General features: G+C 33.2%; 1 protein-coding gene across 3 annotated transcripts in view; it reads left to right on the top strand.

Annotated features, from left to right (window-relative positions):
- The window catches only part of SEMA3E (semaphorin 3E), a 282,783-nt gene that overhangs the window by 235,722 nt on the left and 22,577 nt on the right, over positions 1 to 24,484 (top strand). For all 3 annotated transcript variants that reach the window (XM_010353559.2, XM_030931851.1, XM_030931852.1), the window contains exons 6-15: positions 842 to 961; positions 2,091 to 2,233; positions 4,616 to 4,730; positions 5,154 to 5,223; positions 7,914 to 8,058; positions 10,458 to 10,680; positions 13,990 to 14,081; positions 16,398 to 16,439; positions 18,001 to 18,167; positions 23,118 to 23,185. In XM_010353559.2, the coding sequence (XP_010351861.1) occupies positions 842 to 961; positions 2,091 to 2,233; positions 4,616 to 4,730; positions 5,154 to 5,223; positions 7,914 to 8,058; positions 10,458 to 10,680; positions 13,990 to 14,081; positions 16,398 to 16,439; positions 18,001 to 18,167; positions 23,118 to 23,185 (1,185 nt within the window). The remainder of the gene's footprint in view (positions 1 to 841; positions 962 to 2,090; positions 2,234 to 4,615; positions 4,731 to 5,153; positions 5,224 to 7,913; positions 8,059 to 10,457; positions 10,681 to 13,989; positions 14,082 to 16,397; positions 16,440 to 18,000; positions 18,168 to 23,117; positions 23,186 to 24,484) is intronic.

The raw sequence follows: 24,484 nt of genomic DNA, 5'->3' as shown, positions 1-24,484 counted from the left end.
GCTTTAAAGACCTTACCTTGGGAAAAAAATCCTTCATAAATAATGAAACAATTTTTAAAGTTCTAATAAATAAGACTTATAAATAAAGTATTCAAGATCTTTTAAATTCTGTTTATGTATTAGGTCAGATTCTTATACCTGTAATTTTAATAATCCTAATTATAAAATTAATTACATAATTAGATATATTAAGTTGGAAATACAATTAATTTTGGAATCTCTTCACCTTTAAAGCACTTTAAATAACATATGTATGCATAGATACACATTGCAAACTTAAAAAAAGCATTAGTACTATGTAATATAATAATCATATATGTTTTAGAACTAGACTAATATTATATGCCACTCATTAAGAAAACAGTTTTACCACTCTGCTTTAAGGTTGCTGTTTCCAGAAATCTACTGTTATCATTTGTTTTTTGGCCAGAAATTTTTGCCCCAGACAGGACAACTGAGTCTGGGAAAATAAATGAAGCAAAGTTATTTACCAAAAACTCATATAGGTCTTACTATTTACCAGCTATTCTTACAAGTGCTTTACTCTTAACTACCTTACTAAATGCAATTACTTTTCTAATTTGTAAATGAGGAAACTGAGGCACAGGAAACTTAGTAACTTGCCCAAATTCACACCTAGCAAGTGACAGACTCTGGACTCAAACCCTGGGACTCTTACTGTACCATCCATGCTCCTAACACCAATAGTATTAATGTCATAAAGTACATGTTATAGATACACATATTAAATATGGATGTATTTAATATAATTGTGACTTATACCTCGTCTTCAAATTCAGGAACAAACACTGACTTCTTTTTTACTGATGCTCCCATGTAGGTAGTGAATTGTTTGCTGGACTCTACAGTGACTACTGGAGCAGAGACGCTGCAATCTTCCGCAGCATGGGGCGACTGGCCCATATCCGCACTGAGCATGACGATGAGCGTCTGTTGAAAGGTAAGGATGAGGAGAAGAGTATGTGAATTAGGATTGAAACCAACTCTAAAACTTAAGGAAAATATTGCAATTTTGATAATAATAAGAATATAAATACAATTCCTTTACAAATTTCAGGATGTTTTACTAACAACGTTCTTGAATTAAAATATTTTATGTGATATATGTATATCATTTTCTATCAAAATTGATTGACTTAATTATAAAATCAGTATACCTTTTGAGCAATGCTTAGAAATCAGTATTTAAATAAGGAAAACAAAGCAAATGTATGAAAACTGAAAAGTCCATCATCCAGTAACCTGTTTTGTCTACTTTTATCAATTGATAGAATTTTTGATTAATTGATTGCCCTGCTTTGCTTGTTTTAATAGGATTGCATTACACTTTAGAGACAAAACTCTAGGAAAGTCACTAGACATTCATTGATACAGAATTCTTTGTAAAAAGTACGTTTTATATTTTGGCACACTGGTATATGGAGGTGCTATAATATTGTTTTATGGTGAGCATTTTAATTACTTTCCACATTTTTATTAAGCTGTAAAATGCACAGTGGTTATTGATTTACCATTCATATATTTGACACACCATATCAAAGAACACGTATTCAAATCTCTTGGACTACAATCTCAAAAACGTAAAATAAATTTTCTACTTTGAATCTGAAATGATCTATGTGCTATACTGGTAGATAATTTATGAATTAAAAATAAATGATGATATATTTATTTACTTTAATATGTTACTTATACTTACATTTAGTTTTTATCTACAATGGAAGGAAATTTATAGAGATTATCTTCATCATGCTCCTAATCTGTTCTTTCCTGTATGCATTTTAATTTCCCATTGCCTGTTGTTTGAAATTCTTCTTCTCTCCTTGATTCTTTTATTTTCCAATTAAATATTCTTGTAATATTTCTAAAAGGGCTGTTAATATGCAAATAAAGTGGAGATGTCTACAGCGTTTTCCATGTTTGGCAAAAAAATTCAGGAAAAATATTTCTTTATGAAATGGTGAAAGTTAAACATAGGGATTCAGATGATATGTAATTTATTGGAATAACTTGTTAGCATTTTGTTATAATATCTTTTCCACTTTTTCTCCTATTTTTTGCTCCTATAGAACCAAAATTTGTAGGTTCATACATGATTCCTGACAATGAAGACAGAGATGACAACAAAGTATATTTCTTTTTTACTGAGAAGGCACTGGAGGCAGAAAACAATGCCCACGCAATTTACACCAGGGTCGGGCGACTCTGTGTGGTGAGGCTTTCTCTCTCATTATGCTTGCTTATCTCACAATTTATGGTCAGGCCTTTATTAAGTTTATAATAAGTTTCTACTTTTAAATATTTTCTAGTATTCTTTAGACTGCCTACAATTGATATTTACTATACCAACCTCTATATTTCTTATCTAGTGAAAGGTGTATCTTTTTTTTTTTTTTTTTTTTTTTTTTATTTTTATTTATTTTTATTTTTTTAGCAAAGCTAAACGTAGCCTTACCATACAACACATGTGCTCCTTTGTATTTAATTGAATGGGTTGAAAATGTATGTTCACACAAGAACTTGCACAGCTGCACATAAATGTTTGTAGTAACCTTATTTGTAATTGCCAGAACTTGGAAGAAACCAAGGTGTCCTTCAATAGGTGAATGGATAAACTGTGGTGCATCCATACAATAAAACATTACCCATTACTAAAAAGAAATGAGCTCTCAAGTCATGAATAGACATAGATAAACTTAAACACATATTGCTAAGTGAAAGACGCCAGTCTGGAAATGCTATGTGCTCTCTAATTCCGTTATATGACGTTCTGGAAAAGGCAAAACAAAAAACAAACAAACAAAACACAAAATATCAGCAATGGTAAAAAGATCATGGTTACCAGGTGAAGCACCAGGGTTTCTCACAATGGTGAAACTATTCTGTATGATACTATAGTGGTGGATACATAACATTATGCATTTGTCAAAAACTATAGAACTTTACAGCACAGTGAACCCTAATGTATGTAAATTTTTTTTTTTTTCTCTTTTTTTATTATACTTTAAGTTCTAGGGTACATGTGCATAACGTGCAGGTTTGTTACATATGTAAACTTATGCCATGTTGGTGTGCTGCACCCATCAACTCGTCAGCACCCATCAATTCATCATTTATATCATGTATAACTCCCCAATGCAATCCCTCCCTCCTCCCCCCTCCCCCCTCCCCATGATAGACCCCAGTGTGTGATGTTCCCCTTCCCGAGTCCAAGTGATCTCATTGTTCAGTTCCCACCTATGAGTGAGAACATGCGGTGTTTGGTTTTCTCTTCTTGTGATAGTTTGCTAAGAATGATGGTTTCCAGCTGCATCCATGTCCCTACAAAGGACGCAAACTCATCCTTTTTTATGGCTGCATAGTATTCCATGGTGTATATGTGCCACATTTTCTTAATCCAGTCTGTCACAGATGGACATTTGGGTTGATTCCAAGTCTTTGCTATTGTGAATAGTGCCGCAATAAACATACGTGTACATGTGTCTTTGTAGTAGACTAATTTATAATCCTTTGGGTATATACCCAGTAGTGGGATGGCTGGGTCATATGGTACATCTAGTTCTAGATCCTTGAGGAATTGCCATACTGTTTTCCATAATGGTTGAACTAGTTTACAATCCCACCAACAGTGTAAAAGTGTTCCTATTTCTCCACATCCTCTCCAACACCTGTTGTTTCCTGACTTCTTAATGATTGCCATGAAAGGTGTATCTTAAAAGGACCTTGTATTTTGTATGATTTTGCCCATTTTTGAAGCCATACCAAGAAGAAATAGTCTATAATTAGACTGTCCTTCTTCCCGTGCAGAAATTTGAGCTTGATTTTTCTTAACGAATTTAATCAAAACCTTTTTTATTCCTTTAGTACACAGTACAAATAATATACATAGCTATGTTTGAACAATTCGATTGGTTAAAGTTATTTTTTTTTTAAAGCCATCTGTAATTTACTGAATATTTAGAGAGGTTGTTTGGGAACATTTAAAACCAATAGGAGTAGCAACATAATCTAAGAATCTAACAAAATTACAAACGTAAAGTTACCTTGGCATTTAAGAAGATGTTCGAAAATAAACTTACATATAAATATGTGTGCATATGTATATTGTGTGTGTGGTGTGTGTATATATTTATATACATATATAGTATGGGCATTATGTGTGTGTGTGTGTATTTCAAGCTTTCTTGAAAAGCCTTTTTTCTTTATTAAAGGAAGAAAAGAAATGGATGTTTCTATATTCCTGAGAGAAGCAAATTATTTATGAACAAAGTAATAATCATGATTACTGTATCTCTCCACTATTCTATTTAGGAGAGATTGCTGTATTAATATTGTTTAATATCTGCAAAATATATTTAATGTATCAGGGCAAAAGTGCGCTGACAAGGCCAAATTAAGAAACCAAAAAAAAAAAAAAACCAAAAAACCTAAATTATGGGGAATTGCACCGATGACATTACTTGAGAATTATGCCAAATTTTCATAGTTAAATAAAAAAGTCATAACTCTTGGTAACTGCATGTTTAATAATATAAAATTTATGGTTGGTCAGAATTCTTCAGGTAACTACTTACCTCCTTTTTGGTTTTCACAGAATGATGTAGGAGGGCAGAGAATACTGGTGAATAAGTGGAGCACTTTCCTAAAAGCAAGACTCGTTTGCTCAGTACCAGGAATGAATGGGATTGACACACATTTTGATGAATTAGGTAAATGTTTTTAGGTGAATTACATTTGCTGTTTTGTGTATATACTTCTTTATAACTTTATCCCTAGGACACATAGAAAACTTGTTTTCTGTGTATTTGACCTCTATCTAACACAGAGCAAGTTTCTGTTCTTTTCATTTTGGCCAGGCACAAATGCTGGGGGAAAAGGGATTGCAAGAACACAAAGAGGCTCATCTTGTTATCTTAGTCCATGTCTGGTTCCTTCCTGTTGTTCAGCTCAAGGTGACCCAGAACAACTGAATGATTAGCTCTGTTATGATTGATCTTGGTTATATAATTGTATATGAAAATATATATCTTAAAATCTATATTGGGTTCTAAACAAATTTATGTGAATACATTTTCTTTGCATGCAAAGAGAGCTAAAAATACTAAGTGATGGAATGGTCTTTAATTTTTCAGAGGATGTTTTTTTGCTACCTACCAGGGATCATAAGAATCCAGTGATATTTGGACTCTTTAACACTACCAGGTGAGAAATTTATACAGTCAATAAAAACAATATAAAACAAGAGATGCCTCACTGGACTCTCCTTTCACGGTGTATGTAACTTGTAAGACTACTGACCCAGTTGCTGTTCTCATTTTCTACACTTTATAATCACGAATTGATCTTGTTCTCCAATGTTTGCAAACATACTTTCATTTTCAAAAGCTCAATCTCAATCCAAATCTTCTTGTTTATAGTACCCAGAATCTTCCTGTGCTAATCTCTTCACTCTCTAATCTAGAACACAGTGATTTTTTTTTTTCACATACAGTTTGTAAGATATCAGTCCTTACAATGTGTTATTATATGTTGTAAAGTCTAGGACAATTCCTTTATTCATCATACAGAATTTTCCAAGTCAGGCTTTCAAGGTTCTATATCAACTGTTACTCACTCACCATTGTATGTTTTCCCTCTGAGTTCACTAGTGGTCTGATGTTGACAAGATAATGCCTTGACAGATGCGAGGCAGTGTCTACTTTGCTAGTTCCCATTACTATATTTTTATTTATTCACTTATCTTGCTTGAAATAACTTTCTCCTCCAACACTGAGTTAAATCAGTTCTCCAATACTTACCAATTGCCATAGCCGAGAAAAATTCCTCAATTTCTTAATCACAGAGCACTCTTCTCACTCTTTTATTCTGATTTTCCTGCTCTTATGTTGATTCGTAGTGAACACATGTTGATCATTGGCTCTCCGTCTTTTAAATCTGCTGCTCAAGTTTAAGGTGTATAATCTATTGTTTTCCCCTTTATGTGTTTGTATTTTTTTTACCCATGGTAAAGTGCTGTAAAAATGGATAAAATATTATTTCATGTGTTTTTACACACAAATAAAAATATTAGAATCAGTTTTTGTTAAAAGGTTATATACACAATTTCCTGAGTCTCTTTCTAGGTAAGGCATAGTGCAGGTAAAATGATTAGGATAAAAAATAAAGAAGAATATACCTCAATTCTCTTGACAGGGCTAGAATAATATTACTGAATTCCTCTTTTACATCATATAAGCCATAAACTGTCACATAATTATGTATACTGTGCTTATGTGGGGGTCTTTCCACACAGCTTTCGTTTGTTATTTTTCAGCAGGTGGTTTCTAATGTCACTTAGAAAAAATAATACATCTCTGTAGACAAGAATCCTGCTGTTGCAAAGAGACTTTTTCTTCAACAGAGAAACATGGAAACAATTTGTCTATCAATTATTTCTAGATGCAAAGAAAAATAGTTAATGTAGATTGGTAGTTATCACAGTGCATGGAAAGTACTTAACATTTTAACTTCATCTCCTCCCTTATGCTGTGAATAATTCATACATTGCATGATAATTCAGTGAATGTACATGATAAATTTAAGCTATGGAATAATCAGTTTAGTTTTTCTATGGGTTAATATGATCAGATTATAAGCTATTTTCCTAAATGATAGCATAATGGATCTTTCTGAGAAATCAAACATAAGACATGATTTTCTTCTATAATTTCTCTTTTGACTGTTCAATTTATATAAATCTGAGAACAAAAGCTTCCCAGCTGTTACCTGACATAAGGATTGATATTTGTAGAATGGTGATCAAAGGTGTGCTACCACTTTAGTTAGGAGACTATCTCAAGTGTTCCCTGCATCCTAGGCATTTCCAATTGCTTCAAGGTGTGTTATAAAATGTGTGAATTGGGGGTATAGGACAGTAACATAACTGCTGTTTTACAGGTGTCTCAGTGTGTAGGAAACTTTATTTATATAGAACTTTGAATTTTGCAAAATACTTTCACAAACATTAACAATTTGGATTCTTACAATACAGAGATTCTGATAATGTTAAAATTCATTCATTTCATGCTAAATTAAGGAATATGGCAAGATTGTTTAAAAAATAACTTTTAAAGATGTCCTTTTGTAGAATCTGATTACAAATGTTTTCAGTAAAAGTTGCCATAGTTAGTCAACTACTGCCTTTATACAGTCAAGTAGAAATTTTAGTCAAGAAAATTATTTTGCTTGCTGCTTGTTCTGGAGATGAGGGATCTAAGTTTTACATGGTTAAAGTAATTTTGTCCTGCTTAACATATTCAGTCCAGTCATCTTTTTACTATAGACACTTTTCAGTGGCTGAAGGAAGGAATATACAAGCATATTAATGTCTACATGAACCCCAGCTAAAAAATGGAAAAAAAGGCCTAAATTTTCATAAGACTTTAAATTGTTCAAGTCATATATATTAAGAAACTTAATACATCTTAATAGAATTTGTAGCAATATTAACAGCATAGTGAGTAAGAGAACACTGTCTACTTTGAAAATAGAACAACATAAAAGGAGATAATACCCAAATGAATAATTCAACTTGGGAATAAGTCTTTATTAATATGAAGGCCCGATCTCTCTTAATAAAAATAATAAAAGCACAATACAAGGTTTAAAAATAAGTGAAGTGACATTATTTTTGTCATTCTAACAATGTCACCTTCAACTGTATTAAGTAGGCAATTAAGAAAATGGTAAGTTTCAGAGTTTCAAAATTAGAAATATCTAGAATATTCTTTGCTTAAAGAAATTGCAACTACTTTACCCAAAAGACTTAACTCTTATCTTTGTAGGCTGGGTTGTTTTGCTAGGTGACCTGCTAGTTAGTTCCAGAAAGTAATTATCTTTTCTATATTTTTCAGTAATATTTTTCGAGGGCATGCTATATGTGTCTATCATATGTCTAGCATTCGGGCAGCCTTCAACGGACCATATGCACATAAGGAAGGACCTGAATACCACTGGTCAGTCTATGAGGGAAAAGTCCCTTATCCAAGGCCTGGTTCTGTAAGTTTAGTAATATAATAAATAATTCTTATTTTTAAGGACTCTTTTGGTAATATTTTGTTCACTGTTTCATGTGCTTTACAAGACTTTGCAGATAAACAGTTAAGGAATAGTATACCTAAAAGTATGCCTGGTGAAAAGTATATGTAGCAAAGAAATATCCTTTCAAATTTCAAGTTTTATGCTTGTTATTTAATAAAAAGATATAATATATAATGGACACAGCAGTTTTATAACATATATATTATTATGGATATTTTGGCTAAGTAACACCAATTAAAATTTTATTTTTTAAAGTACTGGTGAACACAGAAACATTCAGTAACATGAACATCGTATTCCTCTCAGCCTCTTCAGAGGAGTTAGCACCACATATAATTTCCAAGCAGGACAATGTCACCAAATTTTTATGTTCTAATATTTAAATCAGCCTCTAATTTCCATAGGCCAAACTGTCTCCTTACTTCTCATTATAGGAAATCTATAAGAAGTTTTTTTCTCTACCTCCTCAGAATACTTAACATCTCATTTAACATCCTTGCTGGCCCCTTAGGAAAGAAATGCCAATACAAAAGTATTGCTAGAGTACAAAAGTTCTACCACTTGTCTCTGAACTATACTATTAAGATTCTTCTTAGCTAGGCATGCAGACTTTTGCGCTTTTAGCACACATGGCTAAAACTGATGATGATAGTGAGGGTGATGATGAGATAATGATTTTGTATCATTCATCCTGTGTTCAACTAGGTTGGAAAAACTTTGGATCATTGTATGTGCTATGTGAGCTATGGAGAGCAAATATTTAACTTGTCACACAAGTCAACATCTATACTTTTACAAGCAGCTGGTGAAATCCCATCACTACGCTGATTCCACAATTACTTGCAAGTCAAGTAGAAACCGTTTTTGTAGAGCAAAAACCCAAAGTGGAAACAAACCTTTACCTCCATTAACAAGTGTTAAGGCTTTACCATTTCAATCACTCTCTCTCACTAGCTTAAAATTATTACTTCCAGTAAGACATAAAGTATATTTTATTTCACTCTATTGATTGAAATTACAATTTTAAATGGAGGAAACCTACTCCTGTGGCTTTGCTGGAAATGCTTCTTGAAACCACATGGTCTTAAAGGAGATTTGGAGGAAGTGACTGGTTATGGATCTGCTTCCAAGCTAGTCCAAAATGTTTCCAATTATGTATCATGAAAGTACACTCAAGTGAAAAATCCATGCCAAATTAGGAAATATGGTCTGATTTTAAAAACCACACCATTATAAATGTCCTCTTTGTGGAATCTGATTACTAAACTACTGTATTTATATTCTAAAGTGGAAAATTTTTATCAAGGTAATCATTGCAATTGCTGCTAGTTCTGGAGGAAAATATGTAAAATGAGGGAGCAGTTACCAACAAGCAAGAATGAACACATTTAAAGGTTTTCCAATGAGTAACTTAAGCTACTGTTGAGTATTTAATTTTATAGTCAGTGGTTTAAAAACTGACATTATAGCACATATTTCTTGTTTTCCAGTTTATTTTGTCAAATCCATTAAAAATACAAATTCATATAGATTATAGTAAACAGTTTTTTTTGCCATTGATAATTAGCAGTGATAACATCTGAATAGTTTTTTATGTTGAACCACTAAAATTCTATAGTCAGTGAGCCAATCAGAACCATCACTCATCATATTATCATAGACTCAATAGTGGTTAAGCTATTTTGTATAGTTGTGATCCTTAGTTAGAGAGAAGTTTCTGCACAGCAAAGAGATTTCTTCTCTTTGTATGAACAATAGATTGTTTCCCTTCACAATGTAACTTATTACAAAAAGCAAATTTCAAAAATAGAAAATAATTTATTTATGATGTTAAACATTTTGACCATCCCCAAAGTCTTGATATTAACTATATCTCACTTTTCCAGAATTTCTCTAGTTTCTCTGTATTTCTAATGCTGCATGTTTGCAAAAGTTTAGTCTTTCCAATTTCTGAGGAAGATTCCATTTCTGTAATGAAAAATGTATAGTTACTCACATGGACATAAAGAGGGGAATAACAGACACTGGGGCCTGCTTGAAGTCAGAGGGTGGGAGGAAGGAGAGGATCAGAAAAAAAGAACTGTTGGGAACTAGGCTTTATGCCTGGGTGACTAAATAATCTGTACAACAAAGCCCCGTGACATGAGTTTACCTATGTAACAAACCTGGACATGTACCTCTGGGCCTAAAATAAAAGTTAAAAAAAAAAAAAGAAAAATATATGATTACTATATATTTCTAAATGCACAATTGACTAATTTGACATCTTCAATTTTTCTGATTCTTCTCGTGGTTGATTATAAATTTTCTCTTTAGGTGTAAGGCAAAAAGAATTATCTAATCCACTTGTTTTTCAGTGTGCCAGCAAAGTAAATGGAGGGAGATACGGAACCACCAAGGACTATCCCGATGATGCCATCCGATTTGCAAGAAGTCATCCACTAATGTACCAGGCCATAAAACCTGCCCATAAAAAACCAATATTGGTAAAAACAGATGGAAAATATAATCTGAAACAAATAGCAGTGGATCGAGTGGAAGCTGAGGATGGCCAATATGATGTCTTGTTTATTGGGACAGGTAAAGAGATGAGAAAGTACTCAGAGATGTTTAAATTGACCTTTAAATTCAGTAATTTTAATAGTATTTCTAAAAGCACCTATCAACAAATCTGTCCATCCATTAACCCATTTCACACTCTTAATCCAAAATGAGACAGACTGAAATAGAGACCTCATGTGACTGCAATAGTAAGAGGTTAGGCCAATTGTCTGGGAATATTACCACTTTCATTGTCAGAAGGGTCATGGTTTGACCAACAAAAATGTGGTTTTTTTCAGATGTGAGAAATATTGAAGCTGCCAAAGAGAGGATTTGGGGCTTGCATAGCACATAATTCCTTATACATAATCAATACTTCATGCATATGAATAAATGAATAAGTAAAGAAATGAATAATAGATGTTAATGAACAAAGTTGGTTCCAAATAGAAGTCCTCATAGTGGAAGCAGAGTGTCATAGCAAGAATAGTTCTGTCAGGTTCCTGGCTCCATTACTAACTTTGATCAGTGAGTCCTGGAGATTTTGTGAACAACTTGGAACTTGGGACAATAACTTCACCTAAATCTCTAAACACAGCAATTCTTGTGAGTCCATGTCAAGATCAACCATTTGTACCAAGCAAGCCAAATGTTACTCATAATATCCTGCATTAATAAAACAAAGTATGATAAATATACTAAAAGTGATATTTTCAAATAAATTTGTAATTTCAATCAACCCATACATTAGATCTAACGTGTAGAAGAGAACCTGAAATTTTTCAGCCTCCAGAGTAGTATGTAGCAAATTCTTTGAAGTGTTTTAAAATCCTATAGTCATTTTTAAAGTGTTTAAAATGATTCTTTCTTTGTCTTTCTTTTTATTCAGCATAGTAATTGCTACAGTAGTTGATCATCTTTAGAGAAGTGAGCATTCTAACACACATGACTTTAATCATAGATACATAATTCTGAAGAGATATTGGCATAAACCTGGATCAGGAAACAGGATGTAATATTAATATTAATGTTGGTACTTGGGCTTCTCCAATAATTCTTTTGTTTTCATTTTTGTTTTGTTTTTTGTGGCTTTTGTTGCTGTTTTGTTGTTGTTGTTGTTGTTGTTGCTTGTTTGTTTGTTTTTTCTTGAGTCAGAGTCCTGCTCTGTTGCCTAGGCTGGAGTGCAATGGCACGATCTCGTCTCACTGCAGCCTCTGCCTCCCAGGCTCAAGAGATTTTCCTGCCTCAGCCTCCCGAGTAGCTGGGATTACAGGCATGTGCCACCATGCCCGCCTAATTTTGTACTTTTAATAGAGACAGGGGCTTCTCCACTTTCGTGAGGCTGGTCTCGAACTCCTGACCTCAGGTGATCCATCTGCCTCGGCCTCCCAAAGTGCTGGGGTTACAGGCATGAGCCACCATGCCCGACCATCCTTTTGTTTTTTAAAACAAATATTTAAGCAAGAAAACATCTTCTATCTTATTCTTAGAAATTGATTTCTGGTATGGGCTGTATTTTCTTCATTCATTTTAGGAAGTTAATGTTAATAAAGTGCTCTGCACTGTGGGTTCAAGATTAACATGTCATCAGATTTCTTTAGCAAACTTTAATTGGCCATAAATTCACTCATAGTGACTTCCAAAAAATTTTTTAAAGTTGCATAATCAATACTAATATTTGATAAAAGTAATTAAAGTATTAGTTTGGTGTAAAAGTAATTGCGGTCTTTTGCTGTTACTTTAATGGCAAAAACCGCAATAACTTTTGCACCAACCTAATATGTTATTTTTAAATGCCCTGGAAAGCAGAATTCATATATAACAGTCCAAGAATGTTTTTAGAAATACTTGCTTGTCATATTGATCAAAGTGATTCCAGAGAATTTCAGAAGTATCAAACATATATTTGTTCTGTCATATACACCTTTAATTCAAAGGTATCATCGTATTGAACCACAGATTTTCAGAAAAAAGAACATGTCTGATGAATGTAAAATGGGAACAACATCGAAAAATCCCACAAATAGTGGTTACTTTGTCCAATATTTACTGGACACCGGCTTTGATACAATACATATATGATTCTTATTAGAAAATCACTAATTGCGAATTAATCATTTGAGTCTCGTCTTTGCTTTTTGCCTGACATAATTGTCAAGTATTTAATAGGTGTGCTTAGTTTTCAAAATGATGACAATTTTTTGTTTCCTTTGGGTAGTGTACAATACAAGTAACTGTTATATGCTTAATTATAATCCAGTTTTATGAACTCATCCATAAAACTTGATAATATTTCAATAAATTGCTGAAATAGTATGATAAATATGCAAAAAGTGACATTTTATTTTTTTCTAAATTATGTCTAGCATTATACTAAATTATTTGTATTGGCAAATTAATGTTTTGTTAAAATGTTTATAGGAAGGAACAAGTTCAGAATATCAGGAATGATAAAAATGAGATGGAATTTTAAAATACGAATATAAACTTTAAAAACAAATGATAATTATGGAGACTAAATGATTGGTACAAACACTTCTCTCATTGGTGTATACTTGGATTTTTTTCTTGCCAAAACTGTGTGTGATTGCATGTATGTATATGTTCTACATACATGGTGAGTTTCACATTGTGTTGCTTGGAATATTCCCTAAGGTATAGTTTTGTACCATGAATGTAGCTTTCAGTAAAAAAAATTCTTGCATCATGGGTCACAGAAAAAGTAGCTAGAATAATTTGGCATCTCTCTTATGTTTTATTAATTCCAAAAGACATTTTGATTTTTGAATCTATGATTGGATTTTTGGATCAAACTATTTGAAAAAATCATTATTTCCTCTTGTTTTTTGGCCAGGCATATAAAATTAATTTTGCTAATTAAAAATATGAGTTTATAAGTAGTCGTATTGTTTTAAACTGACAGTGATAAAAATGTTTCATGCATCTGGATGTCAAATCTTATCTGAATTTATAGTCGCTACTTTTTTTTTTTTAGATGAAGGCTTTTCTGTCTCCCAGGCTGTAGTGCAGTGGCATGATTTTGCTCACTGCAACCTCCGCTTCCCAGGTTCAAGCGATTCTCCTGTCTCAGCCTCCTGAGTAGCTGGGATTACAGGTGCCCACCACCATGCCTGACTAATTTTTTTTGTATTGTTAGTAGAGACAGGGTTTTGCCATGTTGGCCAGGCTAGTCTCAAACTCCTGACCTCAAGAGATACACCCGTGTTGGCCTCCCACAGTGATTACAGGCATGAGCCACCACACCTAGCCGGCTACATGGTTTTTAATTATTTGAAAACCAGACTGTGACATAGATTCTAGTTTATTTCTTGTTTTGTTTTCTTACAGATAATGGAATTGTGCTGAAAGTAATCACAATTTACAACCAAGAAATGGAATCAATGGAAGAAGTAATTCTAGAAGAACTTCAGATATTCAAGGTATTTAGAGTAAAAAATATAGACTAAATTTATGCATTATGACTACAAGTGAGATGTAAATAGGAAAGATACTATGTCCATTTTCTTTTTCCTAACAGGTGTGTTGTGGATTCAGAGCTAATATAAGTGAAGAATTATTTCAAATTCTAGTGCATATATTGGATTGTTACAGACTTTTCAACTGAGAGATCAACATTTACCTAGCATGGAAAGAATTTCAGTGAATAAACTGTGACTATAAAGAAATAACATTTATACGACACATAATTTTCAGAGCCAGTATTACAGTCACATCTTATAGAAATGTACAATCAATACTGACAAAAAATAATAATACATTTTCATATTGTGAACACTGTGGCAAGACAAGCATACTGCTTTTTATTAAGTGCATTAATTATACAAAGAATTTACTAAAAAAGAACAATAGAAAATGATAAAAAAATGACATGAAAAAATAATTACATATACAGATACACTAACATACACAGGTGCATGTGTGTGTATATATATGTGTATGTGTGTATATACATATATATGTGTACATGTATATATAAACAAATATGCACTTACACACACACACACACACACACACACCAAGTCGCAGCATTTGCAGCAGTTTTGGTCTTTAAAGTTGTTATAACACTGAACTAGTGAATACTGACCACTGCTCCCATGGGAAATAAGGGGTTCTGTTCCAGCAAATTTCTAATTGTAACATAATTATCAACAAATCAATATGTAACCTTCTTTTATGTGTGTTTGTGTTTAAAGACACCTTATTTAATATATATTGCTGATGGACTAACATTGAACTCACAGCCAACAGCACTATAATCCATGCCTGAATGAAGCTTATGTAAGGAAAGAGCTTTCAACGTTAAGGCACAGCACAGCTTTTTTGAGTTTAGAAATATTAAACAGCACTTCAGCACTATGTTTGGGGACCATTTTAAAAAACAAAACACCAACAAAAAGCACAGAGATGTGAAAACCTTGACGCTACATACTCCATGAAAAAGATACTCATTTACACCATGAAAGTTGAAACAAGCAGGCAAGAGTGACAGCTTGTTTCATCTCAGCTGGGAATGTGCATGTCCTGCGACTCAAATTTTTTGCTGCTCTGAGCATGCATGTTTCCATGAGTGAAAAACACAGGATGTCTTGATATTGGGGTTACAATTAATTTTAGTAAGTAGGCTAATTTGCAAATACAGAATCTGTGAATAACAAGGATTGGCTATATATTTTTATAATGGGTAGATGTGAAAGATTTTATAAATGAAAAGCAGTACATTTTGCCTTTGCTGTACTAGAACACGGATGCCCTAGAGCCACACCCAAAGCTAACCATCATCCTCTATCAACCAGAGCAGCTATGCTTTTGTTTATTTAGCACTCTGGGACTCTACATAAGATTTCATTTCGTGTTATAAAATGAAATATGTTTAATATTCACTCACCACAGTGTTTTGTTCATGTAAACTCTTAAGAAACATTGTTGCCTGAATGAATACATGAATGAATGTATGAAAGCATATTCTGTAGTTTAAACTTTAAAAAAAATTTAAAAAACACTGATATAGAGGATCAAATGTTCCCTTTTAGCAACCAGCTCTTCAAAGGGTAATCGTCCCCAGAGTGGATTTCACCTGCCCTGTGGTTTTCCACTTGCACAGCTGATCTGAGTCTATTGTGTTCCTTAGGGATGCACTACCCTTAACAATCCTAAAACAACATATTGGTTCTCAAAGCTGTGGTATAAATTGTCCTTCCTCTGGTGCAGTTCTAAGAAAATCAGGTTATTCATCTTGTTCAAAGAATCCTGGGTTAATTGTGATTCACCATGATCACTCCAACAGAAAAATATTTTGTTTAGGTTTGGGTTGAAAAGTTTAAGATCACTTAGTTTATTAGCAATAACACCTATTAAAAGACCCAGTGGTTTCATTTTAATGATTCAATTACTTTAATAGAACATTCTGACTTTATTATTTTATTTAAAGATACTTGAGTTTCCAAAGCACAAGTAATATTCAAATGCAAATTCAAAAACTGTATTCCAGAGACAAGCAGTAAGCTGGTTAGATTGCCTGCTGCTCTTTCATCTGCATATCTGCCCACCCCATTAGAAAAAAGTTTCAAAGCTGTATTTTAGTTGTATTTGCTTATTGATTTACTAAAATGAAAGCTATACAGTACTTAACACAGAACCACTTATATAAGTAATGTAATTTCAGGAATTTACAACCATATTAAGGTAAATGTTTTTATATTATTTTCTTAAAAACGAAACCTTTTTAAAAATTTCAGGATCCAGTTCCTATTATTTCTATGGAGATTTCTTCAAAACGAGTAAGTTGTCTGTGTGTGTATGTGTGTGTGTAGGTGTGTGTGTTCTATATGTAAGCTAAGGTCAAAGGATATGAGAACATTAGTTCATGTGCTTAAATATGGACTTATTACAGTTTTATTTTTCTTTTATTACTTTATTTTATTATAGTAAGAACTTTTAACATGTGATCTACCCTGTTAACAAAATATTAAGTATACAATACATGTTTAATGGCTCTAGGTACAGTGTTATACTGTAGACCTTCAAACCTTGTTAATCTTGTTTGATTGAAACTTTATGTCCATTGATTGATTCTGACAAAAGTATATCATGATTTACATTTAATACATGCCTTCATTTTCCATCTCTATAGAAAGGAAGATGAGAGTAGTTTTACTTCTATAATCATGATAGCACTTTATTCCCTGGTTATTTTTCACTAATGTTTTTCAAAAACAATGGTAACAATGATAATCCAAGAGTGTTCAAGGAAACACACCTCCTTTCCACTTCACTGAAATCAGTTTGGTGTAAACTTCTTTAGAAACAGTTGTTGCATATATTTTCTCAAATTTATTTATAAATAATCCTCCGTGTTCAGGCAAAAGGAAAGATATGATACTAAATGTTCAGCTACTTGTTCTGCAAATAGATAGATATACACGTCACTCTTCTAAATGTTATATGTCAATATTTAAAAGACTCTTTGCCTTCCAAATCTCTTATTAATTGTTTCTATAGATTTGTTTTCTGTTTTTGAGATAAGGTCTCACTGTGTCACCTAGGCTGGAGTTCAGTGGTGCAATTACAGCTCACTGTAGACTCGACCTCCCCAGGCTCAGGTCATCCTTTCATGCCAGGCTCCTGAGTAGCTGACATCATGGGCACATACTGCCAGCTAATTTTTGTAATTTTTGTAGAGACAGGGTTTCGCCATGTTGCCCAGGCTGGTCTCAAACTCCTGGGCTCAAGCAACTAGCCTCCCCAAGTGTTGGGATTACAGACATAAGCCACTGAGCCGGGCAGTTTCTATAGATCTTTAAAGGAAGATCCACAGTGCTGGATAATGCAAGATAATGAACACAGCTTCTTGAGTTCTTGTCAAGTTCAGTCTAGCAATTTTGGTGCTCCTGCATTTATGTCTACGAATGTTTCTCAAATATTAGAGAAATGAAAGTATAAATATTCTATTACCTATATTGAACAACTGCTATAATTTTTTTTTTTTTTTTTTTTTTTTTTTTTTTTTTTTTTTTTTTTTTTGAGATGGAGTTTCTCTCTTGTCTTCCAGGTTCCACCTCCACATCCTAGGTTCAAGCAATTCTCCTGCCTCAACCTCCAGAGTAGCTGAGATTACAGGCACCCGCCACCATGCCCGGCTAATTTTTTGTATTTTTAGTAGAGGCAGGGTTTTGCCATGTTGAGCAGGCTGCTCTCAAACTCCTGAAACTGCTGATTTAAGTGAACTAAATTTAAGTGAATTTTTTCTGAGGTGATTGTGTATAAATGTGAAAACTAGGTGTAATAGTTCAGTGAAAGTGTTGTCCATTTCTGCTAGTGACCTCTTTCTGATTTCTGTAGCAACAGCTGTATATTGGATCTGCTTCTGCCGTGGCTCAAGTCAGATTCCATCACTGTGACATGTATGGAAGTGCTTGTGCTGACTGCTGCCTGGCTCGAGACCCTTACTGTGCCTGGGATGGCATATCCTGTTCCCGGTATTACCCAACCGGCACGCATGCGAAAAGGTGAGATATGATACCTGATGAACTATTTCCCTTGCTTAGGAAAACCCTAATGCTTTTATTTTTTGCTCTTTTTTTCCCCCCACACATTCCATGAAAAATAACCATGCTCTTTTTATTTAAATAAATCATCATAATTATATTTTGCTCATAATAGAAACTTTGAAAACTTGAAGTTTTCCAGAAAATATCTGTATTAATTATTGTGTACAGAGACTGGAGCTGAACATGCTGTTGACCTTCCATTTTTTCACCCAGGTTTGAGTCAGTTCTTCCCTCTTTTGAAACTTCTGCTGCAACACATGAAACGAGTTCAGATAAACTTAAAATGTGGAAATGGCAAGCCACCGCACATGAGAGATTCAAAGACTTAAAATGAAAATAAATAAAGAAATTTCTAAAATACATCCTGCATTTGCCCCATGTCCTCTCTACCAGCTGGTCTTCATTTATTTCATTTTGAAAGTGAATATTTTAACTCCTAGCCAAATGCATGACCTGTATAATTAATGAAATGTGTGATTTAATTCAACACAAATGAAAGGTACTTAAAGACCCCCAAACTCCAAGGCCTACAATTCTGTGAGGTCATTGCCATTTCCTACAGAAGGCAAATCCCAGGATTCTTTAAGCAGAGATCTTGAGGTTCAGTTAAGTCTTTTGAAGAATAAGGATATCTCTTCAGTCATAGTTTCTTTCTTGCGATAAAATGACCAAAGACAAAATAAAGCAAGCAATAGAAGTATAGGTAGTTTTCCTACTGAAAAGCAGTTTGTATTAATTTCAATTATTTTTATTATTTAACTTTGGGTTACTTTTCTGTAAACCTTTTTCAGAATATAATTTAACCCAATTTAGTGTAGTTCTTGTTTTATATGTTCAAATATATAGTAGAATCTCATTAAAACTTCACTAATTCAAAATTTTGTCAATTTTACTTGAGCTAAATTAATACTCCAGTGAGTATTTTTTTTAATGATATAATAAGCAGATAGTAAAATTATGCTTCAAGAGGACATTTTTAACTATATTTACCAATTGTATTAAAGAATTGAGCAAATTAATTGATTTTGCAGAAGTGTTTGCTGTTGTTTGAAAACAATTATTGAAGAATATAGTCATATAATTATTTGAAAATATCAATTATAAGTGGAGTGTATTCGCCTATTAAGCCAATTACTGTACTATGTGCAAGGGATATGAAGAAACAAGCATAACCTCTTGCCTAAAGGAAATTGGAACCTAAAGCGAAGAATGGAATTGTAAATAATAATAGTAGTAGCTTGCTATTCTGCACTTACTATGGATGGGGTACTCGATTAAGAGCAATGTGTATAATACTTTATTTAATTCTCAAAATAATCTCACTTTTGAGCTTAATCTTGAAGGTAGAGATATAAGAAGATTCCAGTTAAAGGGAATTAATTTTCTGCACAAAGAAATAGAATGCTTAAAAACAAGCACCCAGTACCATGGGTCGGGAGTGAAATAGAAAAATATGAGGGTAGAACGTGAATTTAACCACAAATAACAGTATTAATTATTTTATTGTCATCAGCAACAATAAAAATGTTTACAAGCCTTGCACCAAATGCTTATGAATGACAGGGTTTTGTGTTAGGCATGCAGTAGTGATAATGAATTTTAATTGAGAAGTTTCCATAGTTAATTGTTTTATATGGTGCATCTTTTAACCGTGTACAGTCCTAAGCTTGATAATACAGTAGATGTGGTAGACAAAAAGGGTTACTTAGAAAAAGTCAAGTGAATGAGAAAAATAGTGGATAGGAAGGCATGAAATGCTGGAATCAGAAGCCATGCTCGTAAATGAATTAGTTCAGTTCAGTGACATGTAATGGAGATCTTTCAGTGGTGTCAAATTCTTTTGAACCATCACTCACCCCTGGGGGAGAATTTTTGGATAAGTTTCAACACATGAAGGTAAAATAGCTTGCTTTTATAGCAGATCGTTGTTGCATAAGACCTGAATAGAAGCAGAAATTGAAAATTGGTCATTAAAATAAATACTTCTCTGCTCACAGAGTGAAAATGAGTTAACAGGGGAAAAACATTAATTCACAATCCAAACCACTTGTTTAAAATGATCTTCCAAAATACAGTATGGTTTATAATGCTAGAATCTTTTCCTTCCCCTTGCTCTTGTATTTTGTCTATTTCCAGCGTTCTCTTTAAAAATTTCTAAGAGACTAGAGATATAAGAATAATACGCAGCGTTGAGGATGAAAGCAACTTTGTTCAACCTTTCTGAAACTTTTCCATATATATATACATGTATATATAATATACACATACATGTGTGTATATATGTCTATATTACATATATATACACACTCATATATGTATATGTAATATATATACATATATGTGTATATATCTATACTGAAATAAAGGACAACTATACTGGAATAGTATAAAATGAACTGAAACCTTGCTGGAAAATGTGATATCTTTCTTTTAAAATGTATGTTTCCAATAACTTTCAGCAATATTTTTGCACTCAGTTCTTGACCTTGCTTATCCAGAATTATTTGATTGTAGCTTCCTTGTCCTCATATCACTTGTATAATAATCTTTATACAACACTATCTCTGCAAAGTGTAAGCCATTTCTCATTTCATTGATTTTATTCCTATCCATTATTCATTATTTCTCATCAGGCTTCAGGTTCTCAATATAGAAGCAATACTCCACAAAGTGAGGGATTAACAACAACATTTTAATTATCATCTAAATCTGCTATTAGTTGTATAATAGTTGTACATGCTAGTGTAAAACCATATAGAATCATGCAACTTTCTACTTTTGCTTGTTGTTTTTTCATAAGCTCTATTTTCAATCTAGTTCAGTAGGATGATACATGTGGCAGATCTAATATTAACTTTGTAAAATCTCAGGTTTTTAGGTAAGGTTTTCTAATCAGTGATCTCTGCATTAAGAAAAGCAAACAAACTAAAACTAAAAAGTACTTTTGTGTACAGGTCATAATCCCAAAAATTGATTGCAGATGTTCATCTGCCCCAGTTTTCAATATCTATTAATTTGTTAAATAAGGTCTGAACTCCTGTGTGAGAAAGCACTTGATCTCTTGAAATAGCATTCTATTATTGTTATTTAGAGACAGTAAGGACACCCTAAAATGAAAAAAACAAAGAGACTGAAGTAGATTTTAGATGTCATTTTGCCACCTCTATTTTACATGGGAGGACACAAAGAGCCAGGAAAGGGAAGCAATATGCATAAGATCATACAGAACATTAGTGGTGGTATTGGGAATTGAATCTGGTTCACTTTTCCAAATTTCATCATTGCATATGGTTAAAGCATCTCATTGTCACTTTAGGAGCTATGCTCTCACCCTCTAGGGTAAAACTTCTGCTTTGCCTTCTGTTTTTCCCTCAGTCTTGAAGAAATGCCATGAATTAGAGAGGCAAGTGGTATTTTCCACCTTTATGTAATACTTCTATTTAAATCTCTAAGCTAAATTAAGTATGCCAGAGTTCTTGATTTTATAATTTCAATACTATTAATACTGATGATAATTCCCATTGTTTAATTCCTCAAAAAATGCTTACATATTAAATCACTTTATATATAATGTTATATTATATACTTATATATATATCTATATCTATCTATCTATCTCTCTATCTATCTATCTATATATATATATATATATATATATATATTTTTTTTTTTTTTTTTTTTTTGAGATAGAGCCTCGCTTCATTGCCAGGCTGGAGTGCAGTGGCGCGATCTTGGCTCACTGCAACCTTCACCTCCTGGCTTCAGGCAATTCTCCTGTCTCAGTCTCCAGAATAGCTGGGATTACAGACACACACGACCACACCTGGCTAATTTTTGTATTTTTAGTAGAGGTGGGGTTTCGCCATGTTGGTCAGGCTGGCCTCGAACTCCTGACCTTGTGATCTGCCCGTCTTGGCCTCCCAAAGTGCTGGGATTACAGGTGTGAGCCACCATGCCCGGCTAATGTTTTTATATATATTCAAAACATTATATTGTATATGTCATATATATATTCTTGAATTGCACATACATATGTTTTATATATATTCAAAACATATGTATATTACATATATTCTGGAATTTTATATATATAATGTTATACCTCTATATGTGTGTGTGTATATATATATATTCTGGAGTTTCTCCAGAGATACAGAATATTGTATTTTTTTCAGTTATATATCTAAATAATCTATGAAATAAAAAAATACTAGAAATGACTCTAATTATACTAGGCAGATTGAGGGGGAAAATACTAATATTTCTTGAGTCCCACTTGATGCACAACATCCTGCTAAACATGATGAACACACTATCACATTGAATAAAGACATGTACTTCCTCAATGTTACATCTGAATAAAAGTAAGCTCACTACAGTATATTATGAGTTTATCTCTTATTTTTAGAAATTCTATTTGTACTAATTGATTATGATGACTATAGAACAAACTATTTGGATTTTAACACCTTTTTCATTTGCACTTTATTATATATGGGAGTTTTGTACTCAAAATAACTGTTTTGTACTCAATAAATACTTTACTTCAAATCCCATTGTCTTTCTCTGCCCAAATACTTTACCACTCAAGACATTCTCAAACTAGAAGATTTCTTGTTGAACTAAACTTTTAACAAAAAGTAAAGAGAAATATATTCCATTGTTGTTTGAGTTTCCAGAATTCAACATTATGTAAATAAAGAACAGGGTAACATAGATCTTAACTACTGAAGAACATATAATGGAAATGTGAAAAACTATGAAACTTGGATTTTATTCTTATTTCATATGAATGATCATGTTTTTTTCAGTAGCAGAATACTACTTGTATATTTAATGCAATTGACTGCATTTTAAAGCCTGGAAAATTGAAAATATGAACACCTAAATGCATTTACTTTCTTTCAGGCGTTTCCGGAGACAAGATGTTCGACATGGAAATGCAGCTCAGCAGTGCTTTGGACAACAGTTTGTTGGTAATCCATAGAAAATCAATTGTTCTGGGTTACTCAGAGAATACATTGAATATAAACTGCAAACTTCTTAAAAAGAGTGCTTTTTTTCTTTGTGATTCATGTATACTAGAACAATGTAATAAGTATTCTTTTTCTCTGACATGTAGTTAAAATTTGGAAAAAAATACATCTAATTTTTATCTGATTAGGAAAATAAATTATATGTACTACCACCAAGCTTCATTATTAAACAATTATTAAAACAATGAAACCCTAGAACAAGAATGCTGCATACTTTAGGTGATTGATGCCGTGGTGACTCTTATGACTTACCTCTTTATCTCATACTGGGGACTATCTTCACCATGTTACATAGCTTCTGGTGATTTTATCAACTGGTATTACTTCTATCAAGTCATCTACTAAGCTTTGGGATAGATAAAGTGAAAAAGCTTTTACTCTTTTATCTAAGTTGACTAAGGTTAGGGCTGGGGTTGGTGGTTCAAGAAAGGTGATGATAGAGTGGTGGTATCTGATGGGCAAGGAATTGAGGAAATTTCATCTTTAGGCAAAAGTAAGGAAGTTAAGACAGAACTTCTCTGTTAACACTCTCCTAACTCTTTCTATTATGGTGGTAACTGTTGAATAGGCTGTATTTAGTGTCACTGAGCTCACTAGGAAGTAGTAATAAAAAGGGACACCACAAATAAGAAACCAGCGGTGGCTATACACAGAGCCAGAGACTGTGCTCCAGCGTCACTTTGCTGGACCCCAGGCTGACTCAGGATTCAGTGGAGGACTCAAGCCTCTGGGAATACTGGCAAAAGAAAAGTAGGACCTTCATCTTAGGGAAGTTTAGGGGTCAGTTCTGAAGGTGAGTAGGACTTTTTTTTTTTTTTTTTAGAGAGTAATCCTGCTTGCTTTTATTCCCTACTGCAGCTAAGTGTACTTGCCTGTATGCAAATTTGAGTTCAAGTCCAGTAAGAGCCTTTCCGGTCCAAAACACAGATTGTAATCAAGCTCTATTTCACAAAGTCCCTGATTCAGTCTCATATTCTCTTCTCACTGCAGCAGCCCAACACCCAGATAAATGCAATCCCTTGTCAAGATATAATCCACATTTATGTTTATGTAGTGGCATTTTGCCTGCATTTCTGGTTTCTGCTTTTGTTTGTAACCACAAATTTTGTCCTGTGCTTTGGTGTTCCCTTTCTCTGCCCTCAATAAAGGGAAGAGACTTTCCATGAGTTTAACACTGATGCTTCTTACTGCCTTGACTATCCTGTCCCATCCTTTGGAACCAGACTCTCAGTTACTTAC

Source organism: Rhinopithecus roxellana, chromosome 6 (genome assembly GCF_007565055.1).
Source record: "Rhinopithecus roxellana isolate Shanxi Qingling chromosome 6, ASM756505v1, whole genome shotgun sequence".
NCBI lineage: Eukaryota > Metazoa > Chordata > Mammalia > Primates > Cercopithecidae > Rhinopithecus > Rhinopithecus roxellana.
Note: the sequence above shows the minus strand (reverse complement) of the source record. Positions and strands in the feature narration are given on the sequence as shown.